General features: G+C 45.8%; 1 protein-coding gene across 1 annotated transcript in view; it reads right to left on the bottom strand.

Moving 5' to 3' along the window:
- The window catches only part of STRA6 (signaling receptor and transporter of retinol STRA6), a 62752-nt gene that overhangs the window by 16728 nt on the left and 24033 nt on the right, over positions 1–21991 (bottom strand). The window contains exons 8-11 of the mRNA XM_072147847.1: positions 4078–4145; positions 1450–1520; positions 1278–1339; positions 1020–1182 (exon numbers count right to left, since the gene is read on the bottom strand). Of these exons, the coding sequence (XP_072003948.1) occupies positions 1020–1182; positions 1278–1339; positions 1450–1520; positions 4078–4145 (364 nt within the window). The remainder of the gene's footprint in view (positions 1–1019; positions 1183–1277; positions 1340–1449; positions 1521–4077; positions 4146–21991) is intronic.

Genomic DNA, 21991 nt, shown 5'->3' with positions numbered 1-21991 from the left:
CACAGAGACCAAAAAAATTTTGTTCGGAGTTAATATTATAAAATATACAGTATCGACTTGAATACAAATTCAACTTAAGAACAAACCTAAAGAACCTATCTTGTATGTAACCCGGGGAACAGCTGTTTTCAGCAGCAGTATGAAAAAACATTATCTATATTACACTACCAGACTGCTGACATCACTATGGGGCAGATTTACTTACCCGGCCCATTCGCGATCCAGCGGCGCCTTCTCTGCTCTGGATTCGGGTCCGGCCGGGATTTATGAAGGTAGTTCTTCCGCCGTCCACCAGGTGGCGCTGCTGCGCTGAAAATCATCTCAACGCGCCGGAATGCACCACCTCGGACCAGGTGAAGGTAAGCGCTCCCCAAGCGACACTTTTTCGTTTTTTAAATGCGGCGGTTTTTCCGAATACGTCGGGTTTTCGTTCGGCCACGCCCCCCGATTTCCGTCGCGCGCATGCCGGCACCGATGCGCCACAATCCGATCGCGTGCGCCACAATCCCGGGGCAATTCAGGTACAATCGGCGCAAATCGGAAATATTCGGTTAACACGTCGGGAAAACGCGAATCGGGCCCTTAGTAAATGACCCCCTATGTCTTTCATGGGGAATTTTATGAATCAGATCTATGGGAAATAATGTGAGTGCAAACCATGATAAGAAAAAAAATTTAATTCCCAAGAATTTTGCAGAACAAAATTGTAACTTGATCCTCTATGATAGACTGAGCAAGGTGAAGTAAAAAAAAAACAAACAAACCCATTGCTTCTATTAGCTGACTAATACTGTACATACTAACTACAGTGAAAAAACTTTCATAGTACATTCATGTAGTTTCCTTTTAGACAATGTTTTGACTTAAAATTTTAAACAGGTTTACTAATTATGAAGGGCAATAGCCATTAATATCCACCACCAGGTTTTGATAGCAGTTTGAAACCAAATTTTTTACACTATAAATTTAATAAGAATTAATTGATCAATGAGGTCTGTAAAATATTCTCTATATATTACCTTCCACGGTCCAGATATAGTACACAACATAGTCCACTGCTTTTTTCTTGTCTTCATCAACAATCAATCCAAAGCCAGCTAGCATGAGTATAAAGTCTGCATCAATAGCGCTACGGATCTTTTGCACTGTTGGCAGGAATCCGACCAGGAGAAGGAGGGCCAACTGTTGGTTGCAGGAATTAAATGTGAGTTACATATATTCCCCTTTCCCCTCATTTTATACAAACACATGAACTAAGACCAATCCCTTAGTTTTACCTGATAGACTGATAATGCAGATACAGTAACTGCCAGTAAAGATCTTTGTGATAAGCGAAAACCTGTGTATAAATAAGACACAAATGACTTCCATAATCATATCAGTGGCTGTGACCTGCAGCTCTACAGTCCATGTACTATGAGACCCTAAGGGCAGCATGAAGTTCTTTACCTGTATTAGAGGAACATAGATAGGAGCAGAGATTAAGTGACACCTGTGAGCCAATACTGACTGAGTCTTTACTATAAAACAGACAGAGAAAGTTAGATCAGTTAGTAAATGAAAAGCATACTATGCTGATAGAAGATTTTAATTGGTGATCTCATTTCACAAAATCATATTTATCGAATTTATTGGATCAGATTTGATTCCCTTTAAAGGGAACCTGTCACCAGGAGACCCATTTTTAGAACTCTCCCAGTCCCCACAGAGCATAGTACATACACTGCCAAAGAGTTTTTGTATAAAAAATAGGTTTTACAGAAAAAAAGATATGATATATAGTACCTTTCAAAGCCATGCGCTCTGTGACTAGGCACTATGCACCTGTCAGTGGCTATAGAGGAGCAGTTTCCCCCCCACCCTTGGGAAACCGCTCCTTCATGTGTCCTTCAAAAATATGAAGGACATTTTGAAGAGGGAGATGATGTCACGCAGGCGGCGTGCATAATTAGCAGCCTGCAGTCCCAATGCTCCGGTCAGCTAATAGGTGATCCTGGTGTGTCAAGACTATAGAAGACAAGCGCTGGGATCAAGATAAGGAGTAGTGTAAGTGATAATTTTTTGTAATACTGGTTGAATTCCTTTAAGTTTTTTTAAAAAATGGGATGCTTGGATGCTGAATTATCCCGATCAGGAGTCTATGTACCAATGTGCAGATGGAATGAGAAGAAGGGGAGCTAAGACTTCATTGCTTTTATTTTTAAGAAATTATTGTCGATTAATTGCCATTTATTTTATCCATCACCGAATCTCGTCCTATTGTACTGTCAATAAAAGAATACAGTACAATATATTTCCTTCCAGAGGAAATAAATATGCTGAGACCACAAAAACAGAACATCTTATGATGGTCAGAAACGTTCTACTATACCACAAGTCAAGATACCGTAGAAACAATTCAATATTCAGATTAAGTTTGTGCAACATATTTAGATTAGTTTTTTCTAATTTATTCTACTGGTAACCTTGTAATGCATTGACAATTTGCCCCCCCCCCCCCCGTCACTGTGGCTACTGGCGACTGTGGGTCCAGCACTATGACTACTTGCTACTTTAGGGGCCCATATTGGCTATGCCGGTGTCTCTGGTTATTTGACTGTATGTGCAGCTTTGTGGTTTCCCTGAAATGGCTGATTATAATAGGGATACTGTTTAAATGTAACTAGAGTAATAAATAGTACAGTAATAAAATGATATTTAGCCTTTTAAAGGCAACCATGAGGCTGTTGTTGACCCTGGTGAAAAGGAGTTTGACACCCCTGTCACCAGGAATGTAATTTTTAACATGTGACAGGTTCCAATAGCCTCTGCTATGCTGATCTTAAAAATGCTTTTGTCTGCATTCTGTATTTAAGCTTAGGTCACTTTACCTAGCTCCCTCTTAGGAAAGGGACTGTGTCAGTCTCCTCTTCTCCACACTCATCCAAATCCCTCACTTATCCCAACTTCCTATCATGTGCACTGAGCAGTCAGGGGAGGGGGGTGGTGTGGAGTAGAGGAAGAATGCATGAGGAGACACAGGCACACAGTCTACAGCTGCCCCTACCCTGGGATTCACCACACACTGCTGGCAGGGAGCCAGGTAATGTGAACTTAACTTATATAAAGTACTGAAATGATTCAGAATGACATCAGCTAAAAATGCCATTCCTGGTGATAGGTTCACTTTATTCATGTACCTCACTTAGCTATAAAATTAAAAAACCTGTAAACATATTGGTAGGGTATTTATGGGCTTTTATTTCTTAAAGGAAACCTACCACTGCCAATGGTAGGTATTAGCTGTAAACAACGGGCACCAGCTCAGGGTGAGCTGGTGCCGGAGCTTACCTTTGCTAGTGTTTTAAACCGCTATATCGCGGTTTAAACACATTTTGATGAACAGACCCTAAGCAGCTTCGGCGCTGCGCGCGGCCGTGCGCCCCTCCATAGAAAGTGCCGGAGGCGTCACACGCGCGCGGCCGCACGCAGCACCGAAGCTACCTCGGGTCTGTTCATCAAAATGTGTTTAAACCGCGATATAGCAGTTTAAAACACTAGCAAAGGTAAGCTCCGGCACCAGCTCACCCTGAGCTGGTGCCCGGTGTTTACAGCTAATACCTACCATTGGCAGTGGTAGGTTTCTTTTAAAGCCCATGTGAAATACGAAAGCTTTGCTGTGATTGGTTATTATGACCAACAAAGACTAATTTAATTTTGAACGTTTCATTAATCTGCACTATTATTTCTCATTAATACTAAAATAATCTTTAAAAAAAAACCTGGAATAAAATACAAAAATTATGCCATTTTAAAGGTTGTTTGTGCTTGAGAGGAAACTGAAAAAGCAACAAATTGCTTTTACTGTAAGTATATGGTCATTTTTGAAGTCTTATGACATTTTCAGTACAGTCACTATGAGCCTCAGGGAGTGAGTGATAAATAATCAAGAATCCATGACTACCGCCTAAAATCATAGTGCAACAAATCTGAAACATATGTTAGCGATTGAGCGAGCTGGACAAATCTGACAACAGAACAAATGCACATATTTGCATAATATCCATCTTCTAGTGAATTTACTTTACATGAACAGACCTGCTTTTGAATGCCTTGCGCCTCAGAAGATTTTTCACAAATTTGAGGTAATAATTTCTTTCAGACATCTGACAAAAGAAAAACAGAAAAATATAATGTTCAATACACAACATGCATACAACGTAAACAGAACTTTTAATCTGCCACAGGTATTCAAGATGCCAAAGCATAAAACAAGACATCAATATTTGCATAACTGAGGTCATTATATAAAACTATGAGGCCCTGCATTAATCGCAAATGCTAACTTATTGCTAGCACTTGCGATTATTTGCCCCAATCTGCTACTTTAATGCCAGTGGGGCGTGAAGGGGAGGGGGCATGACCAGCCGAGAGGAGGGCGCGGCTGTCAAGGATTGGGCCAGCGTTGCTGTCCCTGTGCCAGCGCAATTGCTGCTACTGGCGACTTTTCACATGTGAAAAGTTGCCTGCTGCATTTATTTCTACGCCAGCCCTACCTGGCATAAATTAGACGTTGGGCGGCACCTTGCCCGATACATCAAGGGGTGCGAAAATGCAGCGGTGGGCATATCATATGCCCGCGCACTGGTGTATAATAAATATCCCCCATAGTTTGGATCTGTACCGTTCTGTTTCATGATACCTATGCTCCATACCTATCCTAAATCCACCAGCTATGCAAATCATGACAAGTTCTATCACATGCCATAATAATAATGATACCTTTATTTATATGGCGCACAGAGATTCTGCATCACTGCACAGAACTTGCCAGATCAGTCATTTTACATTACAAATACTGCAGACTATAACAACATGGTACCATGTGTGGCACATGGAGTATCTACAACATAGGTTCAGGCCACTAGTGGTCACCAAAACCACCCACCAAATTTTATACCGAGAAGGATCTGCTCCCATGAAATCCTTTTACATCTGTTCCTGCTCTCAATACACATGTACACAAGGGCCATTGCAGGACCTTTGAAGGTGCTCTAAAGGTCCTGAAACCGCAGTTGGAAAACAAGCAGAAAGGATGCATCCTATATTCATCAAGAAGCTTGATTCTAGTTCTATATGTAGAAAGTGAACTCCAGGCTGTATTATAGGGGCTATAATAGTCATAAAGCCCAGGGCCCATGGTAGTCTTAATCCAACCCTGGCTACAATTCGTTCATGAACTAGGATGCTTAGGATAAAGAGTTGGCTACAGTACACACAACATAAATGTGTCTTCTACAGTATAGCTTCTATATTATTTTACATATAGTAAGGGAATGTTGAGTTATTCTTGGGATAAAATATCAGTAAACATCCATACATTCAGTATTCCATAAAAATCAAGAGACTCCAGAAAAATGTGTATTGGAAGTAATATGTGCTATAAATGCAGGGAGACTAGCTGCAGTGGTAATGTCTGCCCAGCAACACAGGACTGGATAGTCATGCAGAAGATGTGACAGCACTGCAGATCATTGTACATACAGACACAGAAATATATTACAGGATGGTTAGATGCTAGCGGTTGTTGCCAAGATCAGGTTGCAAGTCAAATCCAGCAGACTTTTTTTTATGAAAATGATTTCAACTTTGATGACCAAAATAACCAGATTCCAATTAGTGATGTACAATTAAAATAAAGCACATGCACCCTCAGGACCCATGCACACAAATATTTATGGCTATAACCGGGAGCTAGCATGCGCATTGTACACGTGTGTCACTCTACCATGTTGTCCCTGGAAAACAGATAAAGCATGCTTTAACTTTTACTGGAAATACAGAGCGGCTACACGTATGGCTGTATGGAAAGGGGAGGGGTGAGGAGAAATCTATAATAAGGTCCAACTACTATCTGGTGTCTTTAACTGTTGCATGTGCAACATCCCCCACCGGGGCCTAGCCTTTTCTTGGGGCCTGGAGTCAGCCGGGGCCCGCAGTACCTGAGTGGCTGGCGGTTGCGGCCTAAGCATGCTTGTGTCACGGTGCTCGGTATGGGGAACCAGAGGGCTGTCCTACAGCCTGGCAGGTCTCCAGCAGGGTGGTGTTGGCAAGAAATGATGAGGGAGAGACTGCTGTAGCGGATCTCCCTGGGGCAACCCTTTGGTGTCTAGAGTATTAGTCTCTGTGTGGTGGACAGGGTGCCCGTGATGGTGACAGCCGGAGTAGCAGGGACCAGACGGAGGCAGAGGTTGAACAGAAACACTTACAGTTCTTTATTGGAACCGACAGGAACATCAGCAACGTGCCTTTAACAGAATGGTGGAGTACTGAGATGCAGTTGGAGGAAGCCACAGGAGGTAGATCGCCAGCTTGGATGCAGAGGGCAGGCTGGGAGGTAGCTGTGTCCTAATAGGAAGCTTCAGCTTGTCCTGGAGTGCTTCAGGTATCACCCTTGAAGGTAGGATGATACCCCTTTCCTCACTAACTCTTATCTATTAGCTTCACTCTTCAGAGGCAGGGGCTAGGCTCTTCCTGCTCTGGTATGGTATGCTGGCTGAATAGAGTCTGGACTGGGATAACCCAGTCTGCTTCTTCTCATCTGAGCTAGGCTAAAACTAGTCTCTTCTAGTGTCCTGCAGACCCTCAGGTCTGCCTGGAACTGAGCTCTGGAATATCCCTGGCCAGGGGTTTTGTAGCCCCTAGGTCAGGTGGTGGCTGTTTCTCCAATTACATCTCAGCGTACATTGGGCAGAATGCAATACAAGTGATTGGACGACAGATCTTGCATCATACAAAACACTTAACTCCTGCCTTGCCAGGCAGGATCTACCACTGCAATGTCCCCTGTGTGATGTAGTGACATGCTGTGGGACATATTCGCAAGCACTCCTTTGCCTTGCATCGGCAAGGGTGTTGCATACCCCCGGGGCAATTGAAAGAGCCGCCCTCGGCTCGACTACGGATGGTTTGGGGCGCAGAGGTAGATAGGGGTACTACTATGAAGTGCAGGCTACATGATATGTAGGGACAAACCGCCCATGGTCCTGGAGACAGGCACCTGGGTTGGTGTCGGACTAAGACACAGATATGTAAATGCTAAATATGACAGTTGGTCGCTAACGCCATTTAACCAAACTGTACAGTAGGAAAGGTGTGGTGTCATGTACTGTAATCCACTCCTTGCACCAGGGCCTGTATATTTGTTATATAAACACTTCTTCCCTAGCGACAAATATATAGTGTGTGTATATATGCATTACATTGGCATATGTGACACAATAAGACATTGTACAATGTACAAGTACCTGCCGACTAACATTCTTACCCTTGTATGAGTGGCATCCAGGTGCTATCTCTGTAACACCCCCGGTCCCCGAAGGACCCGCAGTTTACGGACTACCCCCACGTGCAAACCTCGGTTTGAGGGATAAGGTAGCGGTCAGGGTTTTACATAGAGACGGTCCGACACAGCCACACTACAACCTGAAAAGCCTGTCAAAAGTTAGTGCAAACTACTGGCAAACTCACATTGGCTTAGGAGCCCAATGGGTACACATCTTGAACGTTACAAATGTTACAAAGGTAGGCTACACAGGGTAGCAGAATAAAATGTCTCTTTACCTGAAAAGGAAAAGGCATAATAGTGCATGCAGAATGTCCATACCTAAAAGGAAGGCATTAAGTGCAATATAAGAAGTCAATAAAGTAGCAACTTTTCCTTGGAGTTGGCAAAAGTCTCACAGAAGGTATTTAATAGCAAAGTCCATCTTCTGGGTACAGCCCTTGATGTGGGGAAAAGTGCAATAAAGAAGCAAAGGGTCTCCTCTATGTGGAGAGAGACAGAGTCCTTTGTAGGAATCTCTGCTGTGGCAGAGGAAGGGTGCTATCATAGCACATGACAGTGGAAAATCTCTTGACTGAGATAAATAAGGGTAAGAGTCTCAGGACAGTTTCTGGCTCTATAGGGTAGGGACAGAAATAAATATTTACAATATGCACAGTACCTGAAGAGGGCTACAGCCCATCAGGGGTTAATCAGATGCATCTTCGCTGGGTTCAGCAGGGACAGGATCCAAAGTCAGCAGGGAATCCTGTGCATCCTCAGCGGGAGTAGGAGCCGGCTGGGGACACCCGGTGGCAGCTGCAGGAACTGCAGGAGCAGCAGCATCCTCCTGATATTCAGGCGGAGGGGCGCTGTCACCCGGGGTGTCGGCTGTTCCAGCCGGGGGCTCAACAGAGCCAGGGACCACGGAGGGGTCCAGAAAGAAATAAATGGGATCCTGCGGCAGCGCCGCGGCTCCCTCCCGCTCCGATTCTTCTGGGGCCGGGTCGTCACCCCACTGGTAACCGGCAGGGGGAGAATAGTATCTAGTTGGAGCCTCCGGACAAGGCTCACCAACCGGGATATCCTCTCCCATGGAAGAACTGCGGGACCTGACAACGCTCCCTGCCGGGGAGACGGTGGGGGTGGCGCCCTGGATCATGCCCGGCCCATGAATAGCAATGGGGCCCGTACTCACGATCACCGTGGATGGAGCATTCATGTGGGTCACCACCCGGGGACTCGCAGCCGAGGAAGAAGAGGTATTCGGAGACTCCGGCCACTCGTCGTCCTCATACAGCTCATCGCACGATGGGTAGCGGTCCTCATCGGAGTCTGGGATCCGGATCACGCCAGCTGCCCACGGCCCTCGAGGTCCCTCCTGCAGGGAAAATTCGATACACTCCCCCGGTCTCAAATTGTGAAGTGTCTCCGGCAAGTCAGACGTTTTGACGGACCGGCGGGGGATAAATACTTCCAGTCCGGTATAGTCCTGAGTGGCAAAGCCATAGCCACGCTGCCGGTCGAAGTACCGGACCATGCCGGTGGTGCGGTTTTTCTTCACCCAGGCTCCCTCTTTAGACCGGCCGGCCATGTAGCGCTGGGCCTCCTTTTCTCGGCGTCGCTGTTCCGAGACAGCGTCTCGGAGTTGCTGGCGGAGTGCCTCACCTCGGCCTCGAGGCTGCGGGGTAGGTCGCTCCGGTGTAGGCTCGGGTCTCGCAGGTTGTCGGGCAGGTGCCGGAACTGGAGCAGGAGCAGCCGGAGGGTCAGGAACCACCACAGCAGGGCTGGCAGGCTGGTCGGCAGGAGCAGTGGGCCTCGATGCAGGTCGCACGGCAGCAGTAGGCCCAGGTGCTGGCTATACAGGAGACGGGGCCTCCCCACGTGGCGCCTCCACGTGGGCCCGCGGCACCAGCATGGTAGCCGGGAGAGGCACTAGGAACCGCCCGGGTGGTACTTGGCACTCCGTCACCATTTGGAAGTACGTCCTGGTGACGAAGGCCCGGGTCAGTCCACGATGCAGCCGGTACCCAGCGAAGGGCCTCCGGACCGGCTGAGCAGAGACCAAAACCATGGTCTCCAGAACCTCCAAGAACTCGGGTTGCTCCACCGCAGGAAATGGCCGAGGACCCCACATGGTGCTGACCTCACTGTCCAAGATCCTCACGAGTTCTGGCGTTTCGTCAAGGCGGGGCAGGAAGTCCGCTTCGTGCCAGAAGGAGGAGTCTAAGACCTTCCCGCCAAGAGCTGTGGCGGGCTCTATTTTTTGCTGCGCCACAGGAGGCGGGGTTCGCACCCTTCGCGCGTGGGTGGAGCTTGGTGTGTCATCTGGGTTTCCCGCCAGTGAAGGTTTTGGCGGGCTGGAATTACTTGCTGCGCCACAGTTCTCTGAGGTAAAATCTTCAGGCGCGGCAGCGCCGGATGTAGCAGAGCTGACACAGTTCTTTGCAGGGTTTAACCTCTTGAGTGCTGGAGCGGTGCTCGACAGCACGTGGCAGCAGTAATACAGTTCAATGTGAAACACACAAAGTCACTTGGGCCTATACCCGAATGGCAGCAGGGTTAGGCAGTACAATCGTTTCTTAATAAAGTACAGTCTTTAGTGCCAGGATAAGGCACAGAAGTATATATCATCCTGTTCGTGACGCCACTTGCAACATCCCCCACCGGGGCCTAGCCTATTCTCGGGGCCTGGAGTCAGCCGGGGCCCGCAGTACCTGAGTGGCTGGCGGTTGCGGCCTAAGCACGCTTGTGTCACGGTGCTCGGTATGGGGAACCGGAGGGCTGTCCTACAGCCTGGCAGGTCTCCAGCAGGGTGGTGTTGGCAAGAAATGATGAGGGAGAGACTGCTGTAGCGGATCTCCCTGGGGCAACCCTTTGGTGTCTAGAGTATGAGTCTCTGTGTGGTGGACAGGGTGCCCGTGATGGTGACAGCCGGAGTAGCAGGGACCAGACGGAGGCAGAGGTTGAACAGAAACACTTACAGTTCTTTATTGTAACCGACAGGAACATCAGCAACGTGCCTTTAACAGAATGGTGGAGTACTGAGATGCAGTTGGAGGAAGCCACAGGAGGTAGATCGCCAGCCTGGATGCAGAGGGCAGGCTGGGAGGTAGCTGTGTCCTAATAGAAAGCTTCAGCTTGTCCTGGAGTGCTTCAGGTATCACCCTTGAAGGTAGGATGATACCCCTTTCCTCACTAACTCTTATCTATTAGCTCCACTCTTCAGAGGCAGGGGCTAGGCTCTTCCTGCTCTGGTATGGTATGCTGGCTGAATAGAGTCTGGACTGGGATAACCCAGTCTGCTTCTTCTCATCTGAGCTAGGCTAAAACTAGTCTCTTCTAGTGTCCTGCAGACCCTCAGGTCTGCCTGGAACTGAGCTCTTGAATATTCCTGGCCAGGGGTTTTGTAGCCCCTAGGTCAGGTGGTGGCTGTTCCTCCAATTACATCTCAGCTTACATTGGGCAGAATGCAATACAAGTGATTGGACGACAGATCTTGCATCATACAAAACACTTAACTCCTGCCTTGCCAGGCAGGATCTACCACTGCAATGTCCCCTGTGTGATGTAGTGACATGCTGTGGGACGTATTCGCAAGCACTCCTTCGCCTTGCATCGGCGAGGGTGTTGCACATGGAAACCAGCCTTTCTTTCCAGTGTTCCAATTGTACTGTGCATTTACAATGCTGTAGGTCAGTGGCAATATATGTTACTCTGGGTTTATACGTCATCTTATTGATTAAACGTTTTGGTTGCGAGAAAAAAACTGAAATTCCTCAACAAAGTAGAGTTCACTGTAAGTATATTAAAGGTTGGTTTTTTTATTAAGCTGGGTGTACAGAGCTGTCTGCCACTGAGGCCTCACACTGAGCAGTATTCACACCTGCTGCAAATGACAATCCCAAAGCTTGTAAGTACCACTATGTACAACTCTAATACACTATCACAGAGCCAGATCCTGCATTTTACTTTGACCAATTGATATGTGACTAAATGGAAGGTGGCTAGATGACTCTGCCGCCTGATGGGGTTCTGACTCTATATTGTTCAGCGCTATAATTAAAACAGCAACAATCTCTACCAAGGCCGCAGAACATTACCAGCCACATCATTATCAAGGCAGCTAATTGCTAAGAGCAACTGCAACACAAAGCTTGCTGTGTTTCCAAGGAGAAATCCCCTGAATAGCTAAGACCTTGATGTGTATAGATACGTGAAAGCTATAAGCCATGGCAACACAAACACATACAATAACACCTACGCAATTTATATAGGAAAAATACTTCATAAGGCTCACACTATTGGAATATGAACATATTTTCATGTTCTAACTGCAGTTTCTAGTCACCATGAAAGTCTATAAGCCTACAGTTTAAGCCTATTTTCACACTGTGTTTGCAGTCAAATTACAGCATATATAGTTCAGCAGATGTTTATAACCAATAATAGAAAAAATATCCAGCATCCAGGCAAATAATAGAAAGAGTCAGTGGCGTAACTAGTAGTGGCTGGGCCCCATAGCAGATTTCTGCATGGGGCCCCCTTCCCCTTTAAAAGATATATGCAAATTTATACAGACATATACACACATATAAAGTTCTACACTCATACATTCACTATCCTATACTCGCATCCACATACATACATGTATACACTCATATGCATACACAAATACATTTATACACATATATACAAACTCATACAGTATATGCACATCAAATTTGCACACTTGCTGTATACTACATACACATTATATACATATAGTATGTATATGTATACTTATACATACAGTATAAACACAACATATACATACAGTGTTTACATACAGTACATACAGCATTTACACACATACATTTAGAATATATAGCATATACACACACATATAGCATGTACACACATACAGCACATGCATACATTCACATACATTCACATTCGCACCATATACAAAAACACACATACAGCATTTATATATTATATATACACACACACACAAGCACTAGCATATATATACACATAGACACACACACACACAAGCACTAGTATATATATATATATATATATATATATACACACACACCCCCAAACATAAGCATATATATACATACACATACCCAAGCATATATATATATATATATATATATATATATATATATATATATATACGCACAAACATAAGCATATATATACAAAACACACACATTAGCATATATATACAAAACACACACATTAGCATATATATACAAAACACACACATTAGCATATATATACAAACACATGTAAATAATAGTACTTACTTTTTTGATGTCCAGCGTGGCGGCTGTGTAGGCCATCAGCTGGGTGGTTCGGCGTTCGGGCGGGCAGGTGGGTTCGCGGGCGGTTGGCAAGTGCGGGGGGGCGGCGGATGGCAAGTGCGGGGGGGGCGGCGGATGGCAAGTGCGGGGGGGGGGCGGCGGATGGCAAGTGCGGGGGGGCCGGCGGATGGCAAGTGCGGGGGGGCCGGCGGATGGCAAGTGCGGGGGGGCCGGCGGATGGCAAGTGCGGGGGGGCCGGCGGATGGCAAGTGCGGGGGGGGGCGGCGGATGGCAAGTGCGGGGGGGGGAGGCGGATGGCAAGTGCGGGGGGGGCGGCGGATGGCAAGTGCGGGGGGGGCGGCGGATGGCAAGTGCGGGGGGGCCGGCGGATGGCAAGTGCGGGGGGCGGGCGGATGGCAAGTGCGGGGGGCGGGCGGTTGGCAAGTGCGGGGGGCGGGCGGCAAGTGCTGGGGGCGGGCAGCAAGTGCTGGGGGCGCGCGCGCGGGGATAGTGCGGTGGGGGCGGGCAGTGTGGTCGGAGGTTCCTTGTGCCGGCGGCTGGGAGGGAAGTTCAGTATTCGGGGTGGGTCAGTCACAGGGTGGGTGGTCGCTCCCCTTTGTCGGCCGGCGTATGGGAGGCTGTTTGGGAGGGAGTAGGCGGGTTAGGCACATGCGGCCGTGCGTCCCCGGGCCCCTTAAGTTCACGGGCCCCGTAGCAACCGCTACGGCTGCTACGGTGGTAATTACGCCACTGGAAAGAGTCAAAAATCCACTTTATTGAAAAAACTATCAAAAGTCACTATATCATGTGTCTGACGCATTTCGGACCAGCTTGGGACCTTAGTCGTAGCCTAACACAAATGGTATAGTGCAGACCAATAAAATACCTAAGTGTAAACATAATGGGGGTCATTTACTAAGGGCCCAATTTGCGTTTTCCCGACGTGTTACCCGAATATTTCCGTTTTGGGCCGATTTTCCATGAATTGCCCCGGGATTTTGGAGCACACGATCGGATTGTGGCGCATCGTTGTAAAACTATTGTTTATGCCATAGATTATTCTTTCTACAAACCCCGACATATGCAGATTGGTTAAAGTTGAAGAAGATTTGGTCCCCATAGGGCAGCCCTGATATTGAAAGTAAAACTTATTATCAAAGAAAAAATATTATTACTAAGTAGAAACAACAAAACAACTCAAAATATAATCAAAGTAAAGGAAAAAAATTACAGTCTTTTGATATATAATGCCTGACTGATTCTATGGCTAGAGAATGATCGATACACATATACAACGCTGTTACATCACATGTCACCATTTGCTTGCCATTGTATAGTGTCCATAACTTTTAGGACCTCAAATGTATCCTTTCTGTACAAAAGGTTGCTCTGGAGTTAATGGGGTAAATGGGGATTGGAGATGGTGGCAAAGTTTAATGCAGGCAACGCACATCCACTTATATCGTGCACCTGATATCCTGCAGGTCCGCTGGAGTTCACCATCTTCTTCACGGTGCATGTAAGTGTATGGCATGCGACACAATTTTAAAGTTAAATTCCACGCTCTGTCCGAATCAGTCGGATCGTCAGACGGCACCCCCCCATTTTTGTTGCATGAAAGCCAGCGCGGATGTGCCAAAATCTGACCGCATGCAACACAATCCCCTTCTAAATCCCTGTCCCAGCAGCGCGATCCCCCAAAACGCGGCCACAGGGCCCTTAGTAAATAAGCCCCAATGTATCTATAGACTACAAAAAATATTGAGGGCAGTGGGGGAGATTTACTAAGACTGGCGATAGTCGCAATCACGGCTGTTTAACCCTTTAGGAGCCACAGTTATGGTGATCTTGTTGTTTAAATGGTACTTACCTGAGCCATGAGCACCCCCTGCGCCATTCACAGGGGGCGCCAATCGTTTCCATGGCAGCCCTGATAGTCAGCTTAAAAGCAAAATCTCACTGTCAGGCTCCAGTGGTAGTGGACCCCCTGGACCACCGTGGACAATAATACAAGCCGACACTTGGGACCAGGATCTAAGTGGCACTCGGTTTTCACCAGAGCCCGCCGCAAAGTGTGTTGGTCTCGCTGAGGCGTGGTACCACCAGGTTGTTCCACAGGTACGACTTTGTCCGCGGTGGAAGCCAAGGTGAGGTACAGAGTCAGAAGGCAATCTTGTGGTCGGGGATCTACAGGAGGTCAAGCCAGGTGGCAAAGATTCAGGAGTCAAATGCAGAACCGGGGTCACAATGGGAAATCCAAATACTAGCGCAAGGCAGGGACAAAAGCTTTCTCAAAAGCATATGAGCACGAAGGAATGCTGGGAGAAGCCGGCTTTTATCTAATTCTGGGAAGTGGCAAGCGCCAATCAGTGGTTACTGGCCCATTTAAATCTACAAGTGCCGGCGCACCGCACCCTCGGAGATGGGGACAGGCACGCTGGGTAGCCGGGACAGGAGCAGGAGTGTGGAGAGGTGAGTGATGCCGTGAAGAGCTTGCGCCGCAGAGAAATTTTGAGGATAACTTAAAGGATAATTGAATTTCCTGTTTCCAATTAATTTGTATAATTGAAAGCACATATAGGGGCACATTTATTAAGGGCCGTTTTCTGTCGCCATTTGGATGTTCTTTTAGGTGTAAACTGCTTGCACAGGTATTTAAGAAGTGTCTGCACCACATTTGTGTTCCATACAACCATACAACAGCTGCCTTAGGGATCATACGAAACAAATTAGGGGGGGTTCTGGTGCTCAGTCGGAACATGCACCCGATTTACCATGCAAAATCTGACAGAATTATTTAGCACGCCCCACGTTAAAGGTGCACACACAAAAAGAAAAAGTGGTGCACTCTGTTGGAGCAGTGCAGAGAGCCCCAGATTCATGAAGAACGGGTGCCAGAAATCCTGAATCCGGCGCACCCTGCACCCTGCACAGGGAAACTGTATTTAGAGCAGTTTGCACTGTTGTTAGTAAATGTGCCCAATAATGTACTGTATATTTGAGGAAGGAGTGGATTTCCCTAAATAGGATGTGAGTGTGTGCCTTCACACGGAGACATTTCATAAAATCAATGGTCTAGACACCGTGATTAAGACACCAAGAAGAAATCAATTCTTTTCTCTGAATGGTTTTCGCTTTTTATCAATCATTGCACAGAAAAGGCAGCTGCAATTAGTGATCAATTGACCTATTTCACTAGTCATTTCATCAGCCTCATTGTTATGGGGGCCAAAAGCAAAAGCGGTAATTTTTTATCCTACTGTCCTATTCAAATGGAGCTTACAAAGCAAAAAGCCTCAAACAAAGGACGGGAATTATAACATTAATATATTCCTACTAGTGTAGTAATTCAATGAGATTTCTTATTATAAATTTTACCTTTCCAAGAAACTTTCATGGTTCATGCAGTATTGATTGAGCCACATAAACCATTTAATTGTACTTAAAACCCATCTCATGATAATGGATTTCAACAGCTGATCACAAAAAACATGAGAATTGATTTAGGATTTCAACTAGGAAATTGCTTTACATTTTATAGAATAATGGAACAAACACAACAAAATTTAAGTATTAATGGAATAAGCTCAGGCCCCTAATGAGGCCTCTAATTTTACAACCAAAAACTGGGAAAACCTATTGACCTGAGTATAAGCCGAGGGTGGGAAATGCATGGGTCACAGCACCTCCCCCCAGTATATAGCCAGCAAGCCCCAGTAGTATATAGCCAGCCAGCTCCCAGCAGTATATAGCCAGCCTGCCCCCTGTAGTATACAGCCAGCTCCCAGTAGTATATATCCAGCCAGCCCCCAGTAATATACAGCCAGCCGGCCCCCTGTAGTATACAGCTAGCTTGCCCCCACCAGTATACAGCCAGCTCCCTATAGTGTACAGCCAGCCAGCCCCCAGAAATATACAGCCAGTCAGCCAACCCCCAGTAGTATACAGCCAGCCTGCCCCCTGTAGTATGCAGCCAGCCTCTGTAGTATACAGCCAGCCTGTCCCCTGTAGTATGCAGCCAACCTGTCCCTTGTAGTATACAGCCAGGCTGCCCCCTGTAGTATAAAGCCAGCTTGCCCCCTGTTGTATACAGCCAGCTCCCTATAGTATACAGCCTGCCAGCCCCCAGTTGTATAAAGCCAGCCCACCCAGCACTTAAAAAAATAAACTTATATACTCACCCTCCGGCGGCCTGATGTTCAGCACGGCTCCCCCATGTCGACGCGGCTCCTCTTCTGTCTTCCCGTGGCTCCTCTTCTGTCTTCAGCCTTCTGTAAAAGCCATCAGAGACGCGGCCAGGCGCTCTGCCGGCAGGCACATACTATGATGCGGCAGCTGTTGACGTCATAGTATGCGTCAGCCTGAAGATAACATGACCGCGTCTATGCAGGCTGTTACCGAAGACAGAAGAGGAGCCGACATCGGGGAGCCGCGCTGAGCATCGGGCCGCCGGAGGGTGAGTATATAAGTTTATTTTTTTATTGACTCGTTTATAAGCCGCAGTGAGGTTTTTCAGCATATTTTTTGTCCTGAAAAACTCGGATTATACACGAGTATATACGGCAAAGTCATTTTTTAAACTCTGCACTAGTCTATTGTGACACAGGCTAGCGTAGACAGCAGCAAGACACACATAATGCCAGATACTGTACATGCCCCATGTACAGTAAGAGGTTTTTTTTGTCCAGTGCTATAAAAATATAACAAAAAAGCATCAATATTCTCCCCTCAAAGCAGTCCTATAGCAAGCATTCGGCATGGTTGGGCATGTGCCTATTCAAATGATGTTGCTGGTGGTACTCACAATATATTGAGAATCTTATGCTATGTTCATGGATCCCACACAGGGTAGTGCGCAATGTGGCTCTGACTGTGTTCAAGATGTGATGTAGTGTAAGTAAATAATTCTTAGCCTGGTCTTGCACTTGGTGCTTTATTCGACTTGCATATACTACACAAGAGATGGCAATAGGAGAAGTGAGGCCTTAGGTAGGCTGGCTGGTGCACATCAACTAACGATCAAACCAGCCGATAAAGGCGGGGCGATCGTAGTGATGGACACCACCCAGTATGTGGAGGAGGCTTTGCGCCAATTAAATGACACGGAAGTGTACACTAAATGTTCATATGACCCTAAATTTGATATTCTCAAAAAAATCAAAGTGGTGGTTGATAACGTATATGCCATGGACTTGATAGATGGTAAACTTCATGCATTCCTTTTGACACAACACCCTATTACACCGGTACTGTATCTGCTCCCCAAGGTACACAAGAACCTTAGAAATCCTCCCGGCATACCCATTGTAGCAGGCATGGGCTCAATCCTCTCACCACTATCCATGTTCTTAGACAAAATATTAAGAAAAGCAGCCATCTCAACCCTCTAATATGTTAGGGACACCACAGATTTTATTAACAGGCTCAGTACACTGCCAGTAGGAGAGAATGACATCTTAGTCTCCTTTGATGTGGTGAGCCTATACACAAGTATAGACCATGAGAAAGGAGTAATGGCAGTGGCAGATGCCATAAAAGATTGGCAGATGGATGCCCATAGTAACTTTATCATCTCCCTTTTAGAAATAGTACTCCAATACAACTATTTCCTCTTCCAAAGTGAATTTTTTGTACAAAGACGTGGCGTTGCCATGGGGTCCAACGTGGCACCCACATACGCCAACATTTATATGGCATGGTTCGAAGAGAAGTTTGTGTACCCATCCAGCCATTTCCACCATGTGGTTGGCTGGATGAGGTTCATAGACGATATATTCTTTGTATGGAAAGGGAGTGAGGAGGAACTGTCATCTTTTGCACATGAGATTAACCTACATATACCTGAGCTACAATTTACCATGGTGATTTCTAGGACATCTTTACAGTTTTTGGATACAGTGGTTAACATCAGTAATAACCAACTATCCACTGATTTATACACTAAAGCTACCGACAAGAATAGCTTGTTACTACATAGTAGCAACCACCCAAAAAACATGTTGGACTCATTACCATTTAGTCAACTTCTGAGGGTACGTAGAATTGTTGCCGGGGAGGAGAAAGTGGACTTAAGACTAGACTCTATGTGCACCAAGTTTGAGAAAAGAGGTTATCCCCGCTCCGTGTTGGCACGTACCAGGACTAGAGTTAAGAGACAGGAGAGAAAAACACTTTTACAACCTAAACCTAAACAAATGGAGGGTACTAAACGTATTCCTTTTGTGTCCACTTATTGCCCGGTGAGTAAAAAAGTGGCCAATATCCTACAAGACAGTTGGCCAGTTATACGGGACTCTTTACCTAATGTAGCAGAATTTCAAAACCCCCCCATGATGGCGTACAGAAGACCCAAAAATTTAGGAGATCGTCTGGTACATGCTGACATGCAGATAACGGAGAGAGTTGGGACTGGGAGAAAGGGTTGCTTCCCCTGTCTCAATTGCTGTAATTGCAACAACATGTCAAAAGGTGATACGTTTTGCCATCCAAGGACTGGAAAACGTTACTACATTAGACAGCACTATATATGTTCATCTTCGTTCATCATTTATGTGATTCAGTGCCCATGTGGCCTAGTGTACGTGGGCGAGACTACACAGGAGTTCCGCCTACGGATAAACCAACACAAATCGACAATTACAACATGCAAAACTGACTTACCCCTTCCAGACCATTTCACAAAAAACCAACACCATATTTCACAACTCCGATTTTGTATTATTGATGGGGTCCAAAAACATCGGAGGGGAGGCGATAGGGAAAGAGCACTAAAACATCTTGAACTCCAATGGATATATGAACTTAATACTCTGGAACCTCATGGGTTGAATAGAGAGTTCAAAATGGGCGGGGTCATTTAGGTTCCCAACTGGTATATGTCTGCATTTACTGTCTGTATTGTACTATGATCTCTAAGCTTTGTACCCAGTGACTTTGGTTTACTGTGATCTCCGATTAGGAGATAAATCTATGTTGTACTCTGTTGAATTTTTAACAACTTTTTCTAATTTTTTCACAGTTGTTCTCACAGATTGTGATTTTGTCACTTCACCATGCATAAGCTTTACTCCTCATGGGTGAATGTCTCCCCTTCGATCATGAGGATCTATTCCCCCTCGGTATTGGCAGATATGATTATAATATATCTATTTGGATACCCTCTTTTTCCTTCCCCCCTTTTTTCTGTAGCTTGGGGGTGTATGTGTGTACTTGCATGTTACTACTTGTGATTAATATACAGATATGTTCTTTCCCGCATTTGGGATTTTGGAATAATCAGCTATATCTATAGCATATATTGGACAATATATTAATATTAATTAATATTACTGATACGCAGAACTAGTCTGTATCTACGAACACATGCCACCAGACACAACCCTTTACGTTCAGTCCAGTATGGCCCGTACATAGGTATTATAAACTGGGGTTTCTTCTGTGCTGGTCGTGATATGGTCCCGTTTGGTCCGTCTCAGCCAGCCCCATGTACCATAGGAAGCCTGTTATGGATGCTCTAGATGAATGCATAACCCCGGAAAATAATAATATAATTTTTTTGACGTTCTCCCCTTTTTTATATAGGGTGTCCTCTTAGATATTATTTATTATACTGTTGCTGCATGGCTAGAGGCATCCTCTGTGCCACTCATTGTACAGGCCAATGATAATATAATATCGGCACCGACAATGCCATTCATACTATTACTATGAGTATTTTACTTACCGCATTTGCCTCTTGCATACTCCATAAATAGGACGCATCACATGATCGGAACTAACATCATGGATTCAGGTGACTAAAATCACCATGACAACTTCGCTAATTACGCATGCGCGGCTGAAGCGCACCCGGACTAGCTCCATGGAGACGCATCCTCTTAACAACGCACACAGGATGGGGAGACACACCTCTATGCAATCACCATTGGACACCAACTACTGTTTATTATTGTTTATTTTAATGAATTGTGAAGCTTATAGCATATAATGGGGGTCATTTACTAAGGGGCCGATTCGCGTTTTCCCGATGTGTTACTCGAATATTTCCGATTTGCGCCGATTGTACCTGAATTGCCCCGTGATCGGATTGTGGCGCATCGGCGCCGGCATACGCGCGACGGAAATCGGGGGGCGTGGCCGAACGAAAACCCGATGGATTCGGAAAAACCGCCGCATTTAAAAAAAAATTTGTGTCGCGAAAATTTCACTCACCTTCATCCTGGATCGGCCGGTGTATTTCGAGGCATTCCAGCGGACTTCAGGGCAGCAGCGCCACCTGGTGGACGTCGGAGGAACTGCTTTGATGAATCCCGGCCGGACCCGCATCCGCTGGATCGCGAACGGACCAGGTAAGTAAATCTGCCCCATTGTCTTTAACATTCACTTGTCGAGTATAAAACTCCCTTTTAATATATTGTTTATGAATTGTATATTTAATTAATCACTGATTACGTCACAAAGGAAATGATGTCACTGAGGAAATGATGTCACTGAGCATTTATTGTATATATATATATATATATATATATATATATATATATATATATGTACTGGCGTTTGCCATTTTTATGCTTGATAAAGATTCATTGCGAATCGAAACATCGCGCTTATCATGTTTGGATGCACATGTAAATAAATCTTTTGGAATCTAATTAGAGATGAGCGAACATACTCGTCCGAGTTTGATGCTCGTTCGAGCATTAGCGTACTCGAAACTGCTCGTTGCTCGGACGAATACTTCGCCCGCTCGAGAAAATGGCAGCTCCCGCCGTTTTGCTTTTTGGCGGCCAGAAACAGAGCCAATCACAAGCCAGGAGACTCTGCACTCCACCCAGCATGACGTGGTACCCTTACACGTCAATAGCAGTGGTTGGCTGGCCAGATCAGGTGACCCTGGAATAGACTAGCCCCTGCCTGCGCTGCTCGGATCATTCTGTGTCTGGATGCCGCTAGGCAGAGAGCTGCTGCTGGTCAGGGAAAGCGTTAGGCTGTTCTATTAGAATAGTGTTAGGCAGGAGTGATTCAACAAGAACCCAACAGCCCTTCTTAGGGCTGCAATAACATTATACTTTTTTTTTTTTTATTTGCAGCTAGTACCATATTGTGAGGAATTTGCAGGGGGACTTGCTACCGTTGTGTTTAGCTCTTAGTGACACACATATCCACCTCAAACACCAAAGTGGGACAATTTATTAGGGGTTTTATTTCAATTAGGCACAGTCTGCCAGTTTCTTTTTATTTTACGTTTATTTTTTCATAACTCAGCGTCATCTCATCTGGCATAGCAGTGTGCTTTCATACTTGGCTAGAAAATAGCCATAGGAGAATCCAAACGGCTTACTTAGGCCTACAATAGCGTTATATATTTTATTTCTGGTTGATCTGCTGGTGGCTG

The sequence above is a fragment of the Engystomops pustulosus genome, chromosome 4, assembly GCF_040894005.1.
Source record: "Engystomops pustulosus chromosome 4, aEngPut4.maternal, whole genome shotgun sequence".
Taxonomy (NCBI): Eukaryota; Metazoa; Chordata; class Amphibia; order Anura; family Leptodactylidae; genus Engystomops; species Engystomops pustulosus.
This window is presented reverse-complemented; position numbering and strand designations above follow the sequence as displayed.